The sequence below is a fragment of the Nannobrachium achirus genome (genome assembly GCF_963921795.1).
Source record: "Nannobrachium achirus genome assembly, chromosome: 1".
In the NCBI taxonomy this organism is placed as follows: Eukaryota; Metazoa; Chordata; class Actinopteri; order Myctophiformes; family Myctophidae; genus Nannobrachium; species Nannobrachium achirus.
Window position 1 is genome coordinate 59,903,410 of NC_137810.1, and position 25,886 is coordinate 59,929,295.

Genomic DNA, 25,886 nt, shown 5'->3' on the forward strand with positions numbered 1-25,886 from the left:
CATACCCCTCCAAGTTATTATTTTATTATTTAGTTAAAAGCTGTTGTTAATACTTTGCATTGGTTCAATATTTTAAAACCCACAGACACACTTAACCAATCAAAAATGGCAAAAGAAAATAGCTGATCTACAAACGGGATGCGTTGTGAGCTTGTGGGATGGATCATTTTTGCTACTTCTGTGTGAGACTATATGAACAGAAGTCAGGCATTATTTAAAGGAAGAAAAACATTAAATGTTTTAATAAAGATTAGTCTTTTTGAGCCCCAATCCTTTTTCAGTATGAATGAGTGTGTGGTAGTTCCAGAAACATGACATTCTAACTACCATGAATACCATGTAATTGAAGTGTGTGTGGGTTTCCCAATTGGTCTTGGGCCTTAAGCTAGATGCAGAATAGACCCAAATTTAGAGTGAACATTTTAACTAAAATCTTTGCTTCTGGGGGTCCCTGGAACAAACTATTTTGAGATGGAGGTCCGCGGCCAAATACATGTCATTTTGGGGGTCCTTGACATGACAAAGTTTGAGAACCACTGATATAACAACATAATTTTTTTTCAGAAAACTGTTAGGATTTAGAAGAAATTTGTAGAATCGGCCTATATCAGTGGTTAAGGACCCCCAAAATGATTTATATTTGGACGCGGACCCCCATCTCAAAATACTTTGTTCCAGGGACCCCCAGAAGCAAATATTAGCGTTAAAATGTTCACTCTGAATTTGGGTATTGCCTTAAACTGGATGCAGAATAGATACACGCAGCTCAGACATGGTGGCAAAGGAAAGGTGGCATAATTGAAGCATATTCTACCTTGACCTCCTCCTCCAGTAGTCTCTTGTGGTCTTCAGCCTGCTGTGTGCATGACTGCTTCCCTCTGGTCAACTGGGTGATGAGAGTGTCCTTCTCCTCCATCTGCCTGGTCAGCTCACCTGTAGCCAGTGTTGTTTTTGACAGCAAATTTTGATTTAGTTTTAGTCATAGTCTTTTGAATAAAAATGTCTTTTGGTTTTAGTCATGATTTAGTCACCTGAAAAGTATTAGTTTTAGTCTAATTTTAGTTGACTAAATATACGATTTTAGTCGACTACATCTACAGTTGATTTAGTCAACTGAAATGTATTTTGGCAGACCTTGATGGCATCGTAATGACTGATTTTACACTTGGTTGCGTGCTGAAAATAGCCGATCTACAAGCTCACAACGCAATAGATCTGCTATTTTCAGCATGCAAAACCTGAGAGCAACCAAATATAAAATGACTCTCTTCTCCACTAGTCCCTCCCTAACGTTTTAGTCTAGTTTTTATTTTGTTGACGGAATTGTCAATATACTTAGTCTTAGTTTTAGTCATCACAGCTTAGTTTTTATTTCGTTTTTATTTAGTTTTCGTCAGTGGAAAAAAACGCAGTTGACAAACATTTTTAGTCATAGTTTTAGTCGACGAAATCAACACTGCCTGTAGCCAAACACCTTTCAGTCCTTTTACTGTGCAACATTTAATATGTGACTGAAATGAAACTCAACCTCCTGAATGAGCATTTTTCACATTTGTTTTATCATGACCCCATTTTAACAGTGTCGTACCGTTCTCAGTTTGAAGCTTTGCTTTCTGCACGGTAAAGTCATTAATGGAGCGTTGACCCTCCTCTGCTCTTGTTCGGTATTCAGCCGTCTGATCCTCCAGAGAACGGCACATTTTCTCCAAGCTTGTCTGAAAACAATATTTACACAAATGTATCACGACTCGACGGGAAATTGAACATGAAACGATTGCTACACCAATGGTTCTCAAAGTGGATTCATTCCACCGTCTCTGTGGGTTCCTTTAGCCCATTTAGGCCTAGGATTATTGACTGCTTTAACTATTGAAAAATAGCAGATCTACAAGCTCACAGCGAGCTTGTAGATCTGCTATTTTTGAAAAAATAGTGAAAATTAGAATTTTGACCCGATTCTATAAGTGTCTTTTGAATGCTTCTAAGGTTTTTTGAAAAACCTGTGTTTCTGTGTCAGCAATCTGGCCGGCCAGCGTCAAAGAAAAGGTCCTTTTCACTTCAACTGGAGCTCAGTTAGTCTGTTCTTGAGAGACTACTATGTCAGTGGTTCTCAAACTTTTTCATGTGAAGGACCCCCAAAATGATATGTATTTGGCCACGGACCCCCATCTCAAAATATTTAGTTCCAGGAGCAAAATTTGAGTTACAAATGTTCTAACGCTTTAAAAATACATATATTCAAAGATTTGCACACATTTTCACGACTTTTTCAAAAATAGCAGATCTACAAGCTCGCAGCGCGGCACTCGGTGCCGTGCTGTGAGCTTGTATATCTGCTATTTTTCACTGGTTAAAGCATTCAATAATCCTAGGCCTGGGGGTTACACCCCGCCATTCCGAAGCACCGCTATTCCGAACGTTGACTTCTAACCCTAACCCTACCCCTACCCCTAACCCTAACCCTAACCCTTACCCTAACCCTAACCCTAACCCTAACCCTACCCCTAACCCTAACCCTAACCCTAAACCTAACCCTAACCCTGCTTCGGAATAGCGGTGTTTCGGAATGGCGGACTGTTGCCGGCCTGGGGGGGTTAAATTGACCTATACAAATCTGTAACTCAAGCGGAGTCCTTGAAATGTAAAAGTTTGAGAAACACTGTGCTACACCATTAGGAACTTTGACTGGGAGCGTATAGGGTTATTGCGATGTTCGATAGTTCAACGTCACTGCCCTGCCCTGTCTGTAAAAAAGTGCCCTCTCCAGACCATGAATGCAGTTTTCACTATGGTGAAAGAAATGCAAATGCCCCTCTTTCCATGCCATACCTGAAGGCAGCATTCAAGAGAATTGCCTTGTCCAAACTCTCCTGAACTTGAATGCAGCATCTTATGTTGAAATCAAGAAATGTGTAGAAATCAAGCATAACAAATAGCTGACCTCCAAGCTCACAACCCGTCGTGCTGTGAGACATTGTGAGCTTGGAGGTCGGCTATTTACGATATTTTCACCAAAAGGCCCTTTTAGAAATGTCAGCCCCTGCCTCTAACATTCTCTGCACGTCCCTGCCTAAACCTAACCCTAAAACCTAACCCCAACGTCCCACTAATGGGACGAAGAAATATCGAGATTTCACCACTTTGGCTCACTTTGGCCTTCACGACCTGATCCATGTTGGAGACCACGTCGTCCAGCTCCAGCTTGAGCTCGCACTTCTCCTTCTCCAGCTTCTGCTTGACTCTCTGGAGGTTGTCGATCTGCTCGGCCAGGTCGGCCACGGTGTCCGCGCTCTTCTTCCTCAGGGCGGCGGTGGTGGTCTCGTGCTGCAGCGTGGCCTCCTCCAGGTCCCGACGGACCTTCTGGAACTCTGCCTCCCTCTTCTTGTTCATCTCTATCTGAGCGTCCGTGGCCCCGCCGGCCTCCTGCAGCCTCTCCACGATCTCCTCCAGTTCTCTGGACAGGTCGGCCCTCTGCTTCCCCACCGTGGCTCTGGCAGCTCTCTCTGCCTCCAGCTCCTCCTCTAGCTCTTCATTACGGGCCTGGAAATACAATGGACATTATCATGGGGGCAGCATAGCTCAGGGGTAGAGAAACCGCTATTAGAGCACGAAGGGTTCCCGAAGGGTTCCCAGTTCGAATCCGGGCTCCCCCTGAGTGAATGTCGAAGGGTCCTTGGGCAAGACTCTGAACCCCTAGTTGCTCCCTGTGAGTAGGTTGGTGCCTTGCATGGTTTCCTCCGCCACCGGTGTATGAATGTGTGCGTGAATGGGTGAATGTAATGCACAATCTCTGTAAAGCGCTTTGGATAAAAGCGCTATATAAATTTACCATTTATCACCCGTTTCTTTGTTTTTTGGAGCTGTGTGAAGCACAGGCTCCCTATACGTGGCCGTGTGGGTCTTAGTGTGGTATGCTATGTCCAAAATACAGCTCCTGTAGGATTTTTGTGCCAAAATTGATTTTTCTGCAGATTTTGGTTCTATAGGGTCCAAACTATCAGAAAATGACGGGGGTCAAATTTTCCGACCCCTCCCTCATTTCCTGGGGGCGGGTCACTTCAGTTTTGGCCCTATTCGGCTATGTATTCCCAATTTCCCAGTATTTTTTGCTAAAATTGATTTGTTTGCTGTTTTGGCTTCTATAGGGACCAAACTATCAGAAAATTACGGGGGTCACATTTTCAGACCCCTCCCTCATTTCCTGGGGCCGGGTCACTTCAGTTTTGGCCCTATTCAGCTATGCATTCCCAATTTCCCATAGGACTTTTTTGCAAAAATTGTTTTGTTTGCTGTTTTGGCTTCCCTAGGGAACAAACTATCAGAAAATAACGGGGTTGACATTTTCAGACCCCGCCCTCATTTCCTGGGGGCGGGTCACAGTTTTGGCCCTATTCAGCAATGCATTCCAATTTCCCATAGGATTTTTTTTTTGCTAAAATTGTTTTGTTGCTGTTTAGGCTTCTATGGGGACCAAACTATCAGAAAATGACAGGGTTCAAATTTTCATACCCCTCCCCCATTTCCTGAGGCGGGGAGGGGGGGTTTCAGTTTTGGCCCTATTCGGCTCTATATTCCCATAGATTTTTTTTTTCTTCTTTTCTGTTTTGGCTTCTTTAGGGACCAAACTGTCCGAAAATGAGGGGGTTCACATTTTGCATGCAATTGAAGATGCCAGGGCAGAGCCCCTGTAGAGCATCGCAGTTGAAGCCCCACCCCGTCCTCACTCTGGTGTCGGAAGTGTTTTCTCCATTAATTTCTTGCATAGACATTTCATAAAGTATTTATTTAAACGTTTTTAAGCCTTGGACAAAGCCACCTCGGCTGGAGAGGAATCATGACAATATTCACATTTTTTTGAATGCAAAGATTAATTCGAAAGCTGAAAAAAATGGCAGGGTACAAGACTGTGTACATCATTATTTTTAAAATTGCGGAAACTACACTCCCAGAATGCTTTGCGAATGTTGTTGTTGTTTCCTGAAATATAGCCGTTAAATCACGCTCAGTTTAGTTATCCAGGCCAGCATATGGCCTGAAATGTAGTGATTGTCATCTCTGTGGACTTTCTTATCGTCATCTTTAACTAGTGCATCATATTTGTAAAAGAACGTATTCGCTCACGGGAGTTCTGCTGACGTGCAATAATCTGCCGGGAAGACAGGGGGCAGTAAGCTACTTCCGCGGTAACCGCAAGATATGTGAAAGAAGAAGAAGCTAGACCAATCACAGACGTCGTTTTTACGTTTAGCAGTATGGGAAATGCAGTTCTTCTCCGTGCGATCTTGATTAAAACGTGTTTTTACTAAAACTAGAGTGATTGCATACATACTCGGGGGTTCTACAGGAGCATATGGAACCATTTTACAACCACCAGCCTAGCGGTAAGTGTACATTGAATTGCTACGACTTTGTGGCTGATAATGAAAAACCCTATGGTAAATATGAATGGCCAGCTTGCTTCCGACACCTCACTGCGATGCTCTGTAGGAAGATCTTCCATGTGTCCCATAGCATGATCTGACGGAGAACGATTATTCTATCAAAGTTCTTATTTTTGATGCCATGGGTTTGCTTCAGAACATGAAAAAGACAAAAAGCTGTCAGATCTTCAGGATGCATTCAACAAACGCATCATAACGATGATGGCTGGCTATGTTGAGGGTCAAGTTGTCTTTGATAGGTAATATTAGGTATATGGATCAGTCGAAAAACACAAAGTCTTCATCCAGAGATGAAGCTCACTATGTCCATCAAGGAACTCCTGACTGTGTGATCAACCAAGGAGAAGTTGACATGTGTTAGGCCAGGGACTGCTTGAGTATTTCTCAAGGGACAGTTCTTTCAAGCTCGTTGTTGACATGATTTTGAGGAGGTGCACACATTGAAGAGGCTGCTGACACCAATCTCCAATTGCCCTGAGCCCTGAGCTTCCACCAATTGAAGAGAATTGGTGGAATTCAGAGAGTGGAGGGTATGTTCCAGTCAGGTGTCTTGCCCTCCCTGCTCCAAAGGCAATACTTGAGCTCATCACATGTGGGTGCAAAGCAGGTTGCAAGGGACAGTCAGTCTCTGCAAGTGCTATGGCACTGGACTGGAGACTTTGCCAACAGTATAAAGGCCCATTCTCACTGGGCCAGATTAACAGATAAAGACACAGATAAAAAAATATCTGTGACAGATATTTTCTTTTATCTGTATCTTACCATCCACTTGAATGGAGAAAGATATTTTTGTATCTGTTTATCTGGCCCAGTGAGAATGAGCCTTAAGGGAGGACATAGATAACAGTGATCATGAATAGATCCTGTATTTGACTAGAATAATAACAGGTCAGAAGTATAAATGCTACCCCATCCTCCTCACTTGAACTGTTCCTACCTAAACTATTGAATATTCTCAGAATATACTGTGAAGTTGTGTATAAAGTACTGTAAAGTACTCCCCCCAGGATATGAGGGAGGGGTCTGAAAATTGGAACCCTGTCATTTTGTGATAGTTTGGTCCCTATAGAAGCCAAAACGTCAAAGAAATCAATTTTAGCAAAATACTCCTATGGGAATACATAGGTGAATAGGGCCAAAACTGAAGTGACCCCCCCCCCCCCCCCCCCCCCCCTAGGAAATGAGGGAGGGGTCTGAAAATGTCTACCCCGTCATTTTCTGATAGTTTGGTCCCTATAGAAGCCAAAACAACAAAAGATAAAATATATTTTAGCAAAACAATCCTATGGGAGATTGGGAAAACATAGCCGAATAGGGCCAAAACTGAAGTGACCCGCCCCCAGGAAATGAGGGAGGAGTCTGAAAACTTTACCCCCATTATTTTCTGATAGTTTGGTCCCTATTGAAGCCAAAACAGCAAACAAATCATTTTGGCAAAAGAATCCTTTGGGAAATTGGGAAAACAAGGCCGAATAGGGCCAAAACTGAAGTGACCCGCCCCCAAGGAAATGAGGGAGGGGTCTGAAAATTTGACCCCCGTCATTTTCTGATAGTTTGGTCCCTATAGAAGCCAAAACAGCAAAAAAAGCCATTTGGGCAAAAAAATCCTATGGGAAATTGGGAAAACAAGGCCGAAAAGGGCCAAAACTGAAGTGACCCACCCCCAGGAAATGAGGGAGGGGTCTGAAAATTTGACCCCCGTCATTTTCTGATAGTTTGGTCCCTATAGAAGCCAAAACAGCAAAAAAAGCCATTTGGGCAAAAAAATCCTATGGGAAATTGGGAAAACAAGGCCGAAAAGGGCCAAAACTGAAGTGACCCACCCCCAGGAAATGAGGGAGGGGTCTGAAAATTTGACCCCCGTCATTTTCTGATAGTTTGGTCCCTATAGAAGCCAAAACAGCAAAAAAATCAATTTTGGCAAACAATTCCTACAGGAATACATAGCATACCGCACTATCTGTCTGTGTGTCTGTCTGTGTGTCTGTCTGTGTCTGTATGTAGCCTGAACTTCCTAAACTTCGGCACGCTACTAGTCCCACAGTTTTGCCACCACACACTCGCGCCATATGTCAAATCGACCGGCTTACTCGGGAATCGTGGGCTAGTAACTTGCTAAGAGAAAGGTTCAATAGTTTAATTGATATTAATTTATTAGTGAATTAATTTTCCCCATTGACTTATAATGGGAATCGCAAAAACTCACATTCAATTATTTGTCTCTCGCAAACCATAGGGGCTAGAGTTTCAAGACTTGGAGAGGAGGTTCATAATGATTTCAAGGATTAAATAAAAAATAATTGTGTCATTTGGCCGCATGGTGGCGCCATAACACCCCACTTTACGTTTTGGCCTGTAACTCTTGAACCGTAGGTCGGAAAATTAAAAATATTTTTTCCCTGGATTCCTTGGGTCATGACGCATCTCCCCATATAGGCCACGCCCATTTGCGCCATGATAGATTTTCCGCCATCTTGAATTTTCTCCAAAACACACTTTTTGCTCCTTTTCCTACATATTTTCTTCAAATGTCACAAAAATCGGTACACATGATCCACACACACACACACACACACACACACACACACACACACACACACACACACACACACACAGCTCCACTTCACACGGGTGTGATTTTTGTTTTTACTGCCACCGTGGCAGAGTTCTGTGCTTCACTGGGAAGCAATTTATATTTTCTGGTTATACATGCAATCATGGCATTTTATATTACATTCATAGTTACCTGCAACTCCTTAAGTTTCTTGTGAAGTTGAGCTCCCAAAGTCTTTTCCTCTTCAACCTTACTGTTTAGCTGGAACATCTCAGAGTCCTTCCTATAAAAAAAGAAAAATGTGTTTATACTTTTAATGTAAACCTCTGCCTTTTTGTAAAACTATTGTAGATCAGATTAGATTTGTAATGTTTTGTGTGATTGTCATATAAAATCGTGTACTTCTTCAGCTTCTCCTCCAGCTGCCCCTTGTCGTTCTCCAGGTCCATCAGGTTCTCCTGGGTGACCTTCAGGTCTCCTTCCAGCTTCCTCTTTGCTCTCTCCACGTCCATCCTGACCTTCTTCTCCTGCTCCAGTGATCCTTCCAGCTGAAACATATAAGAAGGGAATGTCTTCAGAAATAGTGTCATATCGTCGTTGTCGGGTGGAAACCTTGTATGTCCAAAACCGTTTGTTTTGTATTCATCATTTTAAAAATGATTTAAACTAGTGAAAACAGCCGATCTACAAGCACACAACGCCTCGCACCGCGAGGCGTTGTGTGCTTGTAGATCTGCTGTTTTCGCTACTTTTGTGCGACGGCCTTGTATGATGAAGCAGGGCTTTGCTTTGCGAAAAGATGGAATAAATTCCTTACCAAAACATTTCTTCACCAATGCGTTTGTAAAGGTGTCTAGTAACACATCCCACAAAGACTGAAATTCAGTTTCCCTAGGAGAATCAGTTACAGCTGCTGAAAGTTGGAGTCCCATTAAATTAACTATACAAGATAAAACACACCAAAATAAATATGCTTTAAGTAGCATGTGAGGGGTCAAACTAGGGGTTTTGAATGATTCTGAAAGCATTTGTTTTGCACGGAAAACATTCCTTGGGCTCCCACAAAACTTTGAAAAGTGATGACTCATCACTAAACAATAATTGTATGGGGGCTGTTTCTACCCCAAGGAATGTTTTGTGTGTCTTGTTGTGTCACCTTTACAAAGAAGATATTCCCTTCTTAATAAATAAAATGTATTCACCCAAAAAATTACTTATGGTCTATCAATTACGCAGCGCACAAAGCCTTGAATTCATGGTGATAAGAATGTGGGAGTCTCTGGGCTCTAAGTACCAGCTCTTATGCCTTAACTTAAAGGCCTGTCCATACTGTCTCCGACCACTCAAATCCAAATATTGTACTTAGTTTTAATCCACTACAATTATTGGAAAACCTTAGTTACATAAGCGATTATATTATAAAACATACATTAATCCACTACCCATATTTTATACCTAGGCTATTTTCAAACATTTTGTACTTTTACTTTTGGTGCTTTAAGTATAGTTTGATGCCAACACTTTCATACTTTTACTGAAGTACATTTTGAATTCCGGACTTGTACTTGTAACAGAGCATTTCCTATACTGCAGTATTGATACTTTCACATGAGTACTTTTTCCACCGCTGACTGAAACACTCACGTCGTCGGTCTGCTGCTCCAGCTTGGCCTTGAACTTGGTCAGGGTGTTGACCTTGTCCTCCTCGCTCTGCAGGTCATCCAGGGTCTGCGTGTGGGCCTCGTGAAGAGCCTTCTTCTCCTTGGTCAGCTTGACGATGGTGTCGTCCAACGCTGACATCTCTTCAGTCATGCATTTAACCTGTAATGTTGTTGTTGTAAAAACATTTAATTTGGCGTGGCAATAGTTTATGTAGACACGGAAGTCAGACAGTTCTTGCTATTCTATATCCCGGATATGCAGCTCAGCAAATAAAAGGTGAATTAATCCCAGTGCATGACGGAGCACAATATCACAATGAATTAAATCTCCACGATACGATTATCGTGAGTGTTTTTTTATCGCGATAAACGATAAAATCGCGCATCGTCCCATCCCTACACGTTACCTTGTTCTCCGTGGCGTGTTTCTCCCGCTCCACTTTAGACAGAGTGAGCTCCAGATCATCGATGTCTTTCTTCAGCTCTGAGCACTCGTCCTCCAGCTTCCTCTTCTTGGCGGTGATCTCTGCGTTCATCTCCTCCTCGTCCTCCAGTCTCTCCATCAGCTCTTTGGTTTTGGCCCCAAAGTGGTGATTGCTCCTGATCAGAACCTCACAGCGCTCCTCGGCATCCGAGATATTGTCTTGTTCCTATAGATTTTTTTTTAAGTATTTGGTCATTTCCTTGAGTGTGATTATGAAAAACTTGAGACATGTTTCGAGAAAGGAGCTTTCGTAGTGGCATATTTTATTTGTCAAGCTCGGGAGCGAAGACAACACAAACGTAAGCGTAAAATGATGTCTTAAAAACCTATAAGGTTTGGGGGCACTTTGTGTGCAGGACACAAAAATAAAATAATCAATATTTAAACATTTTACTTAGTAAATTGTAAACAATAAGTTATTGAATATTTATGTGACGTGTGTTGATTTGATACGACTTGACTCACGGCCTGGACTTGGAGCTGCAGGTCATTCTTCTCTTGGAGAACGGTGACCAGTCTTTCTTCCAGTTCCTTCTTTCTGGCCTCGGTTTTAGCCAAAGTCTCTTTCAGCTTGTTGAACTCGTCCTTCATGTTCGCCATCTGCTTCTCGGTCTCGGCTGTTTTCAGAAGAGGCTTGATCTTGAAGTACATGATCATCCAGGGCCAATTCTTGACGCACAGGAAGGCACGTACGTTCCACTTGATCACCATCAAGGCATCCCTTTTTCATAGAAACAGTTGATTGTCAGTAATATTCCCCCTTCTATTACAGTATGAGCTGTTTGCTTTGAGAAACGTTTTATACTGTATATACCTGCGTTCTACCAGTTTCTGGTAGTCCAGCCGGGAGAGTATTCCTCTGGCTCTGGCCTGAATCCCGGTGATGATGAGAGCGAGACGGTCGTCTCTCATCTCCTCCAGAACTCCCAGGAGACCAGCTTTGAAGAACACCTATTATGGAAAGAGGATGATAATTGTAAACAGAAAGATTTTACAGAAAAATAAAATGTTTTCCAAGTGGAATATCCGTACTACACAAGATATTCAGGAAGGATCCAAACATGACAACAACATTCTAAAATATGTGAGATGTAATAGTTATTTAATGCAGCCTTGAGCCCTGTGTGAAAAGAGGCCCACTGTCTCTGAATTTGACATGTCCTGATCGAGGCTATATGCAAAATATCCCAACCTCTTTCTTTAAAGAGGTGGTGCCATAGTTCTTTTTCTGGTTTTCATGTGTCTATGAGGTTGACAGTACTTCATTAGACCCCCTGGTGTGGTTGTTATGAGCAATTATGTATTCCCTTTGTATTTTGGATTTCTTCCTGGAGGCTGACACCTTGTGGGTCAAAAGTGCCGATCCAAAAACAGTGATTAAATGACATCATATAATCATCCCCTCCCCTTTTTCACCCAACACATTGGGTGTGGCTAACTTCAGCTGGGTCACCACCCACCTGACAACCAGGCATACTTACTACTAAACAAAACTAATTTAACTCTTTCTGTACATTTTTTGGGGGGAGAAAAATCCTCCTCCTAGTATAATACCTTCTTTCTAAATCAGTGTTTAGAAACATTTCTATACTGAAGTAATTACAATACAAACCTTGGTGTGTCCAAACTTATACTGCATGTGATCAATGTCCAAGGCGGCCAGCAGTCTCTCCGATGCCTTCTTGTTGTCCATGAACTGTCCCTCAGGGATGACGTTTGGGTTAAGAATACGGTATCTGAATCAAACATGGTAAGAAGACATTTAAAATCATAGGACATCAATTTAGAGAAGAAGCTGGAGGTTACTTTACGAGTTACTTTACTAGAGTATTTCCACTTTTCAATCATTTCACTTCCACTCCACTGCATCTTCGAGACAAATATTGTGCTTTTTACTCCACTACAATTATTAGAAAGCTTTAGTTACTAGTTACTTTGTAGATTTTGATTATTATTACAAAACATACATTAACCACTATATAACCACAAGCTCACAACACGTCGCTTTGCATCGTGTTGTGAGCTTGTAGATCTGCTATTTTCACGACAACATCTTAAATATTTGTGTTATAATTTATGGATTTTCTTAGATTTGTCTTTGATTTCTCCATGCAATTACAGAAAGAACAATGCATTTTGTTTTTAATTCATAAAAAAATACCTTTTTTGGGGAATATTTGAAAGATTTCTATATTTAATATTTTGAAAGATATACAAGCTCAAGAATTTTTTTTTTAATAATAATTAAAAACTAATTCTAGTAAACAAAAAGTAAAGGGACCCATAAAATAGCTGCCGCGATCCACAAATGGGTCCCGACCAATTGTTTGGGAACCAGTGGTGTAGCCTATACTAGCTCATGTTTTAACCTTTGTTTGAAGTCTGCATACTGGACCCTGTTGGGGTAACCCTTCCTGCAGATCCTGATGCCCTCCAGCACGCCGTTACAGCGTAGCTGGTGCATGACCAGGGGGTTCTCCATCACCCCGGGGATCTTGGACTCGTTGGGGATGAGACAGCGCACAAAGTGTGGATGGGTGGACCTCAGGTTGGTCATGAGTTTATTCAGGTTCTCCTGGGGAGTTTAAAACACAGAAGTACGTTTTATTAGTGGTGGGCGATATGGAAAAACACAATATCACGATATTTTCCCAAGCTGTATCACGATTTTATCACAATTCTTGTGATAAAAGAATTGTTATTTGGTTATTTTTCAAGTTACTTGACAAAAACTAGACTCTCTGGGTTCCTTTTAGGAGGTCTAAATTGAACTTTACAAGTATACAAGTATGTAACTCTGACAGTATACCTGTCAGAGTTAAGTGGAGGCCTTGACATTTTAAAGTTTGAGAACTACTGATTTAGATCAAAATGCAGGTTTAAATTGGATTCTGCAATGAATCCCTGTATTAACGATTAAACAGGAATTTTCCTCAAGGCTCCCTCAAATGTATCATGATACGATATATCTCTGAAAAGGCATATCGTGGAGACATTGTATCGTCTCAACGATAATTATCACCATATCGCCCACCCCTATGTTTTATACACCATCTTATATTGATATACCGTTGTGCTCGAAATGATTCAACCCCCTCTGAAAATTAGGTTAAGTAGTGTAGCCAACTTGTGAACTATGCTCAAAAAACATACTTTTTGGAACATTCAGCGCCTATGCAATTGTTTTATATCCTTTTCCTTTTTTGTGCAAAGCAATAATCTCTTCTCTAAACTTGTCTGACCGTTCCTATACTTAGCCATGTTTCTAACAGCTCTAATCACAGTCAACAAGTCAACAAACTTCATCTGATGCAACTATTTAAGCCCTTGATTAGTCGATAAGAGTTGAGGGGGGGAGGGGGGGGGGGGTGAATCATTTTGAGCACAATGGTATTCTCCTTTTGCACAAAGTAGTGCATTGCAAGATAGAGGGCGCCAGATCCCTTTGAGTCACACCCTACCACTACTTCCTGTTCATCCACAGAGCATTGATTCTAGTCATTTTCTCCATTAGATTTCTTTTCACTTTTTTCAACTTTTATTACTTGGGATGGTAAAAAGATGAGGCAGACAAATAAAATGTATTTTGACAAGTAATAAAAGTTGAAAAAAGCCAAAAGAAAGCACTTTAATCTAATGGAGAAAACAACTAGAATCGATGCTCTGTGGATAAACAGGAAGTAGTGGTAGGGTGTGACTCAAATGGATCTGGCGCCCTCTATCTTGCATTGCACTACTTTGTGCAAAAGGAGTATTCTGTGTAGAGTTAAATTGCCCTGCTTTTCTCACCCTGTGCAAGGCAGACACCGTCTGGAATGAAGAGCCCTTCTTCTTCTTTCCAGCGCCACTCTTGTCCTCTATGGATGACGTGAAGAAGACTGTATGTGTTATCAGTATAACATCTTGAATAATAGGGCATAGCAGTTTTGTAGTGCCACAGATAGATTATATTATGTATATTTCTTCCCGTAGAGATTTCCGAAAATATTTATATAAACTATTTTAAGTCAAGCTTGCATCGGAAATGGATCACACACACACACACACACACACACACACACACACACACACACACACACACACACACACACACACACACACAGTGGCACGGTGTACAGTACACTGAAGAAAGCTGGATAGCCGAAGAAATATGCAATAAAGCAAAAAAGAAAAGTAACCGTTGCCACTGTGTGCAATCCATTTCCTATGCATGTTTGATGATCTAAGAGGAGACCACACCAGTCAAGTCAGAGCGCGATGGTAACACAAAAGTATTCAAGCCTGGAACCAAGCCATCCAGGCTCCTGGTGAACCAACATTTGATCAGCTAAGGGGTTCTTGACCTGCCCTATGACAGTGGTTCTCAACCTTTTCAGGCCGCAACCCCCAAAATAATCATATTTTAACTGGGGACCCCCACCACCCAGACGAGCACTATGAGTTGAGGCGTTACATTTTGTATAACATGGTTCTATTGTGAAAATAGCAGATCACGTTGTGAGCATGTAGATCGTCCATTTTCACAATTTCTGCCTCTAATTTTGCCAATGTTTAATTTGTCATTTTAGAGGTATTACCAAGTCCTTAAATTGTCACTTTAGAAATGTGATATCCTCTGAGTCTATACACTTAAATGTTTGTAGGTTTGTTTACTTTTGAGTGAGAAAACAATTTTGCACATTAAGCTAATCATCTAGGGACCCCCCCCCCCCCCCAAATAATTTGGGGTCTCGACCCACAGGTTGAGAACCACTGCCCTATATGACATGAAAACGTGTGGACCAACTCCTTGAATATTTACTGAACTCCATCTATTATCATCTCACATGCTGTACCTGCGGCGTCAGAGCCAGCGTAGTTGGCAAACAGCACACTCAGCAGCTTGAGACTGGACTTCTTGAAGAGGCCCACCACCGTCTCGTTGAGCGGATCCTTGTTCTTGCCCAGCCAGTTGGAGATGTTGTAGTCCACGATGCCGGCGTAGTGGACCAGGGAGAAGTGGGCGTCCACTCTGCCCTTCACAGGCTTGGGCTTCTGGAAGTTGGGATGCTTGCCCAGGTGGTTGTCGTACAGCTTGGCCTTGAACGTCTCGTCGCTGGCTTTGGGGAACATGCACTCCTCTTCCAGGATTGACATGATGCCCATGGGCTGGAGCAGAAACGTGGGGGGGAAAGAAGAGATGCCAATATATTCATATAAGAAACCAGAGCTTTCTTGAATATAACTGTATACAGCAGGGTTCCCCAATTAGTTTTCCCCAAGGGCCAAATCATGTCTAGGGTACCAAGCCGAGGGCCACAACATTGCAGGGGGCGACGGTGGCGTTCCCACTACTCCAGCGACACCGCGAGGCGTTATGTGCCTGTAGATCTGCTGTTTTCACTACTTTTGTGCGACGGCCTTGTATGATTTGGGAAAGAGCGTACAAATATAGAGATGCGAGATTTCCACCCGACAACGACATTATACTAGTGTTGTTGCTGCTCTTATACCACCATTATTACTGGGGTTGGTGGGGGCCAGACAGTAGACCCCCGTGGGCCGCAAATGGCCCGCGGGCCGCCTATTGGGGAACCCTGGTATAGAGGGTATGCATGACGTGAATGGCACATCGATTGGCTAATCGAGTGGCAAATGAGTTAACGTTATTTAACGTTGTTTAATGCAATCAGATAGCACTTTTCTGTTTGGATGTATGGGCTGTCAAGGCCAGAAAGTATTTTTTTGCCACTCAGTAGGCGTTCCCACATAACTTCCAGGTATGATGATGATGTCACGCGCATACCCTCAATTGAAGGTAATTATGAAAACATATATCTGGAATGCTTTATCACTCTAAAAAACACCCAAAACACCAACCTTCTCGATGAGTTCAATGCAGGCGGGCCAAGTCCATTTCCATGTACCTACCTTCTAGCCGTGCGTTGCCAGACTTTCTGTCGAGGGCAATTTGCCTTTGCAATGTCAGATTTATCTGGTTACACGAGGCTAGGCCTGTCACAATTATTACATAATCATCTAATCGCAATTATTTGACATAATCACAATAATTTTGTCCTAATTGTCATAATCGTTTCCATGTTGAAAAATTTTCATATATTCCAACATTTTCCAAAATAGTGTGGAAATAGCAGATCTACAAGTTTTACAACGCGTCGCATCTTGTGAGCTTGTAGATTGTCTATTTCCACTATCGATGTTTTTTTTAAGTATAAAGTTGTCTAATGTGTCAGTAATTTATTTGTATATTTAGGTTACCGGTATGTGTCATATCTGCCATGTGCAACTTCAAAGCCTACAAGCCAAACAGAAATATAATTGTCAACCGACAAAAACACAATTAAATCGTTAATCGCAATTATTTGAGTGACAATTAAAGGAGTAGTTCACCACTTTTCAACCTGTCTTCATATAATAGGTCCTCACTAATGTTCATGATAAAATATCACAATTCTTTTCTACTCAGTCCAAGTCTCCTAGGAGAGCTGTGGGAAGTTCATAATCCATCGTCTTATGACACCATAATTTCCCCCCCAAAAAAATTAATCAATATTTTTGAAAAAAATATTTCGATTTTTATTATCGCGAGAACAATGGACCTTTTCAGGAATAGAAAGCCTGCAGTTTCTATAAGCTGGATTGGCAATCGATGAGGTCACAAGACGATGGGTTTCTGACCTGCCCACAGCCCTCCTCTGAACAAAAAATAAATAAAATAAAAAGCTATTTTTGAGTGAGGACCAATTATATGAACATAAGTTGAAAAGTGGTGGAGTGCCCCTTTAATCGTCATGTAAAATGTCATAATGGTGACAGCCCTACGTGAGGCTACCCACCTTCTCAATGAGTTCAATGCAGGCGGCCAGGTCCATGTACCCACCTTCTCAATGAGTTCAATGCAGGCGGCCAGGTCCATGTACCCACCTTCTCAATGAGTTCAATGCAGGCGGCCAGGTCCATGTACCCACCTTCTCAATGAGTTCAATGCAGGCGGCCAGGTCCATGTACCCACCTTCTCAATGAGTTCAATGCAGGCGGCCAGGTCCATGTACCCACCTTCTCAATGAGTTCAATGCAGGCGGCCAGGTCCATGTACCCACCTTCTCAATGAGTTCAATGCAGGCGGCCAGGTCCATGTACCCACCTTCTCAATGAGTTCAATGCAGGCGGCCAGGTCCATGTACCCACCTTCTCAATGAGTTCAATGCAGGCGGCCAGGTCCATGTACCCACCTTCTCAATGAGTTCAATGCAGGCGGCCAGGTCCATGCCAAAGTCAATGAACACCCAGACGATGCCCTCTTTCTTGTACTCTTCCTGTTCCAGCACAAACATGTGGTGGTTGAAGAACTGCTGCAGCTTCTCATTAGTGAAGTTGATGCAGAGCTGCTCAAAGGTGTTGAACTGAAAGGGAACACACACACACACACACACACACACACACACATACGCACACGCACCCGTGCGCGCACACACACACACACACACACACACACACACACACACACACACACACACACACACACACACACACACACACACACACATATCACATTAGGTTAGACAAACTTGAAACAGGGGTTTTGTAGGAGATTCAATGGTGGAAGGAAGCAAGAGGTGGAAAAAGTACTCTTTTAAGTAAGTAAAAATATCAATACTGCAATATAGAAATACTAAAGTAAAAGTCCTAGAATTCAGAATTTACAAAAGTATTGGTATCAAAATGTACTTAAAGGAACACAATATTGGTGTGTTATTTTGATGTCGGTTTAATACCGAAATTGCATTTTTAAGGCCAATATCGCATGATGACCGATTAATAATAATTGGCCTTTTTCTATTGTATTCTAGTCTCAAAATGATCTTGCTTTGTGATATTTTTCCATACAACAATACTACTAATAGATGTATGATATTAAAACCATCTTGTGACATTTGAATTGCTAAAAGAATATACTCACATCAAAGATCTCGAAGCCTGCGATGTCCAGCACACCGATGAAGAACTGTCGGGCATTCTTGGTGTCCAGGGATTGGTTGATTCTCACCACCATCCACAGGAACATCTTCTCGTACACCGACTTGGCCAATGCACCGATAGAGTAGTAGACCTGCCAAAAGACCCCTTGAATTAAGCATCACAACATCAATTCATATCATCGCTGTTATGGGCAGAAACCGGCCATAATCTCCATTTGTCAACATTTCATTTTATTTATAAATCAGTGCTATTGATCATCCTCGCGTCTTTGTGGGTTTTTACAAACTATTGAAACAATGAAAAATATTTTTTATAGAAAAGTATTTTTTAAAAGCGCTCCGTACTGACTAAACATCCTAACTCCATTCACTGGACCATTCATTTTTTTTATTCATAACCTTTATTTGAACTCAGAGTATAATTGAGGGTCAGGCCCTCATTTGCATTATAGCCGAGATACCATACAATACAATAATCAACAGCAATATACGTTTACATGCAGAAATATTAAAATACAGAATACTATAATATTAAAAAGAGAATACAAGAAAAATAAAATATTCAAGAGACTAAAACAGATATTAATTAAAGCAGTTACAATCTAAAACAAAATCATCATGGATCAAACCACCATCTCCAACTTGTGGATATCCCCCATTGATTACAATGAAGAAGTCATTGAAGATGGAAAAACACCCTATATCCACATTATTGGTCAAATAACTTCTAACTCCACTTGAGCTGTATTGGGGTAAAGTAATGATAAGTACACACTCATCTATCTGACAATTTTTAAAGTCACCATACCGATAAGGCAGTATTTTGTTGTTCTAAAAACATGTTTTTGTTGTTTTCATTTCATTTCGGAAAAGTTAAATCAATATTTTGGATATGGCTGGTTTCTGCCTGACAGCAGAGATGTATACAGTATGTTGCTGTGTTACTAGGGATGGGTATCGTCTGCGATACTTTTAATGGTATCGATCGCAAGACGTCGATACTATCGGGTATCGGTTCACGTAAAAACGAACGATACCTCGTTTCGATACTCTGGAACGCACCCCTGGCCGGTCGCATCTGTAACAGTTGGGCTACTGAGAGTTTAATGAAGCTTTAGTAGGCTACACTCGTTACTGTGGAAAATAGCCGACAATAGCCTATAATGTTTATTATTATGATGATTATCCAACGTCTATACTCTCCGCTCCGCCACACTGTGTGATCATCATCATCACCTCTGCTCTACCGCAGCAGCGAGTCCCCACTCTTTCCGTGTTGAAGTTAATAAATAAAAAGTATCGAAAATGGTATCGAAAAGGGTATCGTATCGATTCCCAGGTATCGAAAAAGGTATCATATCGATTCAAAGGTGAACGATACCCATCCCTATGTGTTACTGTAAATAATACACAGTACAATAAACTAGACACTCACTTGGTTGACACCCTGGCCTTTGGTGACCCATTCGTTCCCCACTTTGACCCTGGGGTGGCACAGGCCCTTGATGAGGTCCGCCGAGTTCAAACCCATCAGGTATGCCACTTTGTCAGCATCTGGAGCAGCAGAAATGTCGAGACATTTCAATCACATTATCTGAACCCATTTAGACCCGGAAAGCATCTCTGTCACTCTAGATTTTAACCATTATTTTATACTTTAGCTATTAAAAAAATTGCAGATTTGCAGACTGCAGATTTACAAGCTCATAGCGCCGCGCTCGGTGCCGCACTATGAGCTTGCTATTCTGTTTTTTATTTCTTGAAAAATCACAAACATTTGTGAATTGTGCAAATCTTTGAATATAGATATGTTTTTAAAGCAAACTTTTGTAACTAAAATCTTTGCTCCTGGGGGTCCTTGGAACAAAATATGTTGAGATGGGGGGTCTGAAACCAAATACGTACAATTTTGGGGGTACTTCTACTTGTGGCAGAGTATTCCCTCATTGATTGCAGTATTGATATTTTTACTTAGGTAAAGAAATTGAGTACTTTTCCCACCACTGTTCATTAGAAAAGAACCGAACCGGATCCCATCGTTCATTTCAAAGAGTCGTTCAAAAGACTCGATTCGTACGCGAACGTCCCACCTACCCAGCACGACCCTGGTTTAATCAAGGAAGATCAAAGAAGGAATGGACACCGACGTCATTTTAGGCTCCATGGCCATCCACCATGACACTCTCGGTGGCAAAACTGGCACCGGAGGTTCGGTGAATAACATTGGAGTATATGAGCGCCGGCTGGGGCAGCTCATGAACAAAAAATAATTCTGAACGATAGAGACCTTTATAAAACACACATTGTTTTGTGCTGTGTTGCTTTTCGGTGAGTACACTGTATAACATTATAGAGGCATCTAAAGAGCACAATTTTACGTTTCTGAACTAGATAGTATCGTGAGACTCTCCATCATTCCCTGTCTGGAATCCAAATCTCGCGATAGCTCCGAGACAGAAACTATACTTGCCGCTGTTTAGGTGCCTCAATAACATTATGTACTGTGCACATCGAAAAGCATGTGATTGTAAAAATACCTGTGATATGTCTTCTTTTATATTCCTGGAGCGATTATACAAAGGTCTCTATCGTTCAGAATTATTTTTTGTTCATGAGCTGTCCCAGCCGAAGCTCATAGACGCTAATGTTATTCACCGAACTTCCGGTGCCGCCACCGCCACCCAAAGTGTCATGGCGGATAGGCGTGGTCACCAACGCGTCACCGGTGTCTTCTCCTCTTGCTCCTAGGGTTTAATCATGAAATCTTACCCTCGGTGCCATCAGCCTCTGCCTGTTCCTCTCTCTGCTTCTGCTTGAACTTCATGTTTCCATAGTGCATGACGGCACCTGTCATCTTGTAGATGCCGTTCTTCTCCTCCTGGGTGAAGCCCAGCACGTCAAAGGCTTCCTAAAACAACAGGACATCATCACCCATTTAGACCTGAACGCAAATCTGTGTTACTTTAGATTTGAACCACATTAACCATTATTTTATGCTTTAACTATTACAAAATTGCAGATCTATAAAGCTCGCTGCGAGCTTGTAGATCTGCTATTTTTTTTTTTTTTTTAATCGTGAACATTTGTCTTTGAATATTTTTGACACGATTCTATAACTGTCTTCTAAATCCTTCTTCTAAATTAGTGGTTCTCAAACATTTTCAGGACCCCCAAAATTACATGTAGGTATTTGGCCGCGGAACCCCATCTCAAAATATGTTTTTCCAGGGACCACCCAGAAGCAAAGATTTGAGTTACAAATGTTCGCTTTTAAAAACTATGTATTCAAAGACTTCAAAGAATCACAATTTTTTTTAAAATAGCAAGCTTGCAGCGCGGCAAACTCATGGGTCATTTCTTGACCCAAATCATGGGTCATTTGTGTTAGGTCAAATTTCGGGGTCATTTCTCAGAGCCACAACCCTTCCTTGAGTTATTGGGATATTATTTTGACCCAATTCCAGGGTTGTTCGAGTTAGGTAATATTTATCTGGGGGTGACCCGTTTTTGGGGTTAGTGGTAACCCATATACTTGGGTCAGTGGTCTAGCTTTGGGCCAATCAGGGGACAGGCACCATAAACCTGTTTGCAAAGCATGCTGGGAAAAGCATTTGTCTAGGTTTCCAGAGACATTTTCTAAGCTGTTGGGAGCTAAAAATGCTAAATATGTCATATCCATGTGTCTGTCTCGGCAAGCTGACTGTCATATGTCTGAATTTGATTTGTCAGTATTTGAGCCTAAACCCTAACCGTAAGTGCTTGGCTGCTAGCTTAGGGTTGAGCTCCCTCCCCCAGCTGGTCTGGAAGAGAAGAACTCATGGTAATTTTGAGATTATTTTGTTTATCTTCTCTAAACTATTCTGATTAGAATATTATCAACATTGTTGCATATATATTTAATTATGCACTTTTATGTTGATATTACTAAACTTTGAACAAATCATCTGAGAAGAAACCCTGAAACATTTCTGATATTATGTTAATGTCAGATAATATTGGCATTGTCACTCTCCAGACCATGTATATGTAGGTTGTATTCATTTAGCCCACTCAACCAAAAACTTGGGTTATATTGACTACAATCTTGGGTCATTTTAAACAAATAATTTGGTTATTTATTTGACGAAATAATTTGGTTATTTATTTGACCCAAATTATGGGTCAACATTCATAACCAAATTTCTTGCGTTAAAATAACCAAACTGGGCATCGGTCCCTATTTGACCCGTGAGTTGGATCAAAAATAACCCAAGTTGAGTTGTTTTTGACCCAGCAGTTTCGTGAGCTTGTATATCTGCTATTTTTCAAAAAATTAAAGCATTAAATAATTCTAGGCCTAAATAGGTTGATTGTTTTCAATGTGACAGATGGTGAGTGTGATTATTGTTATTTTTATCCACAAAGTCACCTACATCAGTAGCCATCAGCTCCTCTGAATCATTGATTGAAGTGACAGTTATCACCCCTTGGGAGATATAGCTGTAGTCGAAGGGATTGCTGGTGATAAGGAGCATCTCTGTGGAGCATGGTAGAATAGCACAGGTACATGGTTAATCTTTACTCTTCAATGTTTTTTCAGCCCAAGGACCCCCTAGCTGAGAGAGAGTTGAAGAAGGGACCCCCACTACATTAAATTGTGTTGCAGATTACACATGTTCATAGATTTCATAGATACTGTTGTTCCCTATTGAGCTTGGCACATTTCCTGCGGCAAGCAAGCTGCCCTGATCACACATGTGACACGTGTCTTCTTGTTTTTTATATCACAAAAAGTGCATTTGAAATTGCAGTGCACATCATGGGGTGATCACTGCTTGCCTCCTGTGAATTGTTTTATTGTTTATTTTCTGTTTATTTCGTTGCTGAGTGAGATCTTGTTGTGTATTTTCAGACATTTAATGCTTTCCCCTCAACAACAAACCTCTTTGCCGAAAATAGCCGGTCTACACGTCAGCGCGAAGTGTTGTGAGTTTGTAGGTCTGCTATTTTTGTCTAAAGTTCTCCACAGAATAGGGACTATAGGGACAGATGATCCTATCACACAAAGATTTGGTAAGTATTGACGGTTCAAGTGGTTAAATATCTGAGAACACAAATTTACATGAATCCAAAATACACAATATCGTGCTGTCAAACAATTAAACTATATGGAATCTATGAAAAGGTTGTGGGGGGGCCCTGCTTCATCTCTCTCTCAACTAAGGGGTCCTGGGCGCGAGTTTAGAAACTCTACGCTTGCTAAGGGAAGGAGCGCTCGTTTTCTACAGCGTCGGCAGTTATTGTCCATGACATTGCAAGTGGCGCGAAGGCCAGCGGACCTTGGTCCTGCTCTTCGCGCCCGAGCTCCGCAGGCGCGAGTGCCCGCGAAGAGCGGGCCAGGAGTTACGAAGCCGTGGTGAATGCAATCGTTATATTTATGCCCAGGCCGTAAGGCCTGGGCAAGCCCACGATAAAGTTTATCGGATAAACGCATTCTATTCACCTCCTCCGCGGTCCAAGTGACTACAATGGAGCGCTCCCTACCTCCGGTTCAGCCAATCACAAGCTTAAAAAATGAGTGCGGGGCGTGGTTTCCCTTAGCAAGCGTAGAGTTTCTAAACTCGCGTCCTGGGCCTGAAAACGTTGAAAACCCCTGTACTAGAACGATATGGTTTCATGTTTCAGTATTCACCCAGCAGTTCTGGCTTCCTTTGGGACAGGATCTGGTAGAAGACGTGGTAGTCTCTCTCAGCTTTGAGCTGGAAAGTGACACGGGACTTCTCTAGCAGGTCTGAAAGACACGCAAGTTTTAACTTGATTATTATTATTATTATTATTATTATTATTTTTGCTGTTTAAATGTGTCAAATTGATTTAAAAAAAATGCCTTTATACTTACACGTCTCGATATCGGCTGATGACAACTTGCCACTGATGCCAAAGTGAATCCTGATGAATTTACCCTGAGAAATGCAGACAGTACAGTTTCATTTGGTCTTTTTGAGGATGGATTTATTGACACAAAAGCACATACACTGTACAGATAACCTGTGTGTGTGTGTGTGTGTGTGTGTGTGTGTGTGTGTGTGTGTGTGTGTGTGTGTGTGCGTGTGTGCGTGTGTGTGTGTGTGCGTGTGCGTAAACATACGAATCTGGAAGAGTTATCATTCCTGAGGGTCTTGGCGTTCCCAAAGGCCTCCAGAGCAGGGTTAGCTTGAATGATTTGATCTTCAAGGGTTCCCTAGAGAGGAGGTGAGCACATTTCTTATCAAAACCATAACAAATAACAAATAATGTTGTGACCAGGAACTGGAAGCACGCTAGGATGTAAAAAAAGAAGAAAAAAAAAGAAATGTCATTAACTCTAAGCCTTGCCTTTCGTTTCAGTGATTTTCTGAATGGGCGTGTCTGAACGGTACTTTTTTGAAATCGGCCCCACTCTATGTCACAGGGGGCTCATTTTTATAGTACCGCCCCTCCACTTCAGTTTCATGGCAACTGAAGAGAACTTTTGGGCAAAAATTGGAACGATACAGGAAAGATTAGCATGGTGCCATGTTAAAATTGGAACGATACAGAGAAGATTACAATTGGAACATGGTTCTCAACATGGTTCTCTAATATTCTCTGTATCGTTCCAATTTGAGCCCAAAGACGGTGCCCTGTCGCCAGCAAAGGGCATTTTGGTATTGCATCTGAAACGGCTTGGAATTAGAGACAGACAGAACATGACATTTATACCCGAGTGGTTCTTAAGGCTAAAACCTGTATAAAACTGTATTATGGACCAATATTTATATAAAATATATATTTTTAAAAGCATGGTGTGGCCCCTTTAAAGACCCAGGCTCTATTGTGATTGGCTTAAGTACCAGCTCTTATGCCTTACCTACCTTAAAGGCATGTGTCCATATTGTCTTCGACTACCAAACTTTTCGTCAGAGAGTTCCGACTTTCCGACATGCAGCTTTCCAAACTCCAATTCGGGGTAATGCTTTTCAGAAGATGCATGTGACGTCATTTTGTAGTATGGACAGGCCTTTAAGTTAAGGCATAAGAGCTGGTACTTAAGACAATCACAATAGAGCCCCCATTGTGTTAGAGTTGACCGAAGAAACCTTTTTCTCCGCAGCAGCATCCTTCTTTCCGGAAACGGCTGCAATGCTGGCAAAATACTGGATGACTCTCTTGGTGTTCACAGTCTTTCCTGCACCAGATTCTCCGCTGGAGATAGAAGAACAATAAGATGAACCTTTGTTTGTTTTTTGTGTAGCAGATCAAAGGTAAGCGTTTCAGTGTTATTGTGCTTTACTCACGTGATCAAGACAGACTGATTCTCCCTGTCTGCAAGAGAGAAAAGGTTAATATCGTCACTGTCGGGCAGAAACCCTGTATCTCCAAGTTTCAAATGTGTACCTGCTTCATCAGACAAGGCCGTCGCACAAAAGTAGTGAAAACAGCAGATCTACAAGCACACATAAGTAGTGAAAACAGCAGATCTACAAGCACACAACGCCCTGCGCTGCGAGGCGCTGTGTGCTTGTAGATCGGCTGTTTTCACTTGTTTAGTTCATTTTTTTAAATGATAAAAACGAACGGTTTTGGACATACAAGGTTTCCACCCGACAACGACGATATGATACGTGGTACTCATTTGGGGCAGTCTGCAGTCACATTAATAATTATACTGACAGTGTGTTGTTGTCCAGTGGTTCTCAACCTGTGGCCTGTGGGGATATTGAAGTGCCCCCCCCCCCCCCCCAAATAAATGGCAAAACACAGATGACT

General features: G+C 41.8%; 1 protein-coding gene across 1 annotated transcript in view; it reads right to left on the bottom strand.

The window, feature by feature from the left end:
- The window catches only part of LOC308302077 (myosin-7-like), a gene marked incomplete at both ends in the record, with an annotated part of 43,095 nt that overhangs the window by 12,602 nt on the left and 4,607 nt on the right, over positions 1–25,886 (bottom strand). Inside the window, 23 exons of the mRNA XM_080746263.1 lie at positions 815–933; positions 1,589–1,715; positions 3,151–3,540; positions 8,188–8,278; positions 8,398–8,543; positions 9,640–9,816; positions 10,064–10,306; positions 10,606–10,861; positions 10,955–11,091; positions 11,753–11,876; positions 12,510–12,715; positions 13,930–13,997; positions 14,976–15,288; positions 17,373–17,543; positions 18,101–18,250; positions 19,555–19,673; positions 20,889–21,027; positions 22,532–22,635; positions 23,791–23,889; positions 23,998–24,061; positions 24,247–24,339; positions 25,217–25,322; positions 25,415–25,442. Of these exons, the coding sequence (XP_080602389.1) occupies positions 815–933; positions 1,589–1,715; positions 3,151–3,540; positions 8,188–8,278; positions 8,398–8,543; positions 9,640–9,816; positions 10,064–10,306; positions 10,606–10,861; positions 10,955–11,091; positions 11,753–11,876; positions 12,510–12,715; positions 13,930–13,997; positions 14,976–15,288; positions 17,373–17,543; positions 18,101–18,250; positions 19,555–19,673; positions 20,889–21,027; positions 22,532–22,635; positions 23,791–23,889; positions 23,998–24,061; positions 24,247–24,339; positions 25,217–25,322; positions 25,415–25,442 (3,470 nt within the window). The remainder of the gene's footprint in view (positions 1–814; positions 934–1,588; positions 1,716–3,150; positions 3,541–8,187; positions 8,279–8,397; positions 8,544–9,639; positions 9,817–10,063; positions 10,307–10,605; positions 10,862–10,954; positions 11,092–11,752; positions 11,877–12,509; positions 12,716–13,929; positions 13,998–14,975; positions 15,289–17,372; positions 17,544–18,100; positions 18,251–19,554; positions 19,674–20,888; positions 21,028–22,531; positions 22,636–23,790; positions 23,890–23,997; positions 24,062–24,246; positions 24,340–25,216; positions 25,323–25,414; positions 25,443–25,886) is intronic.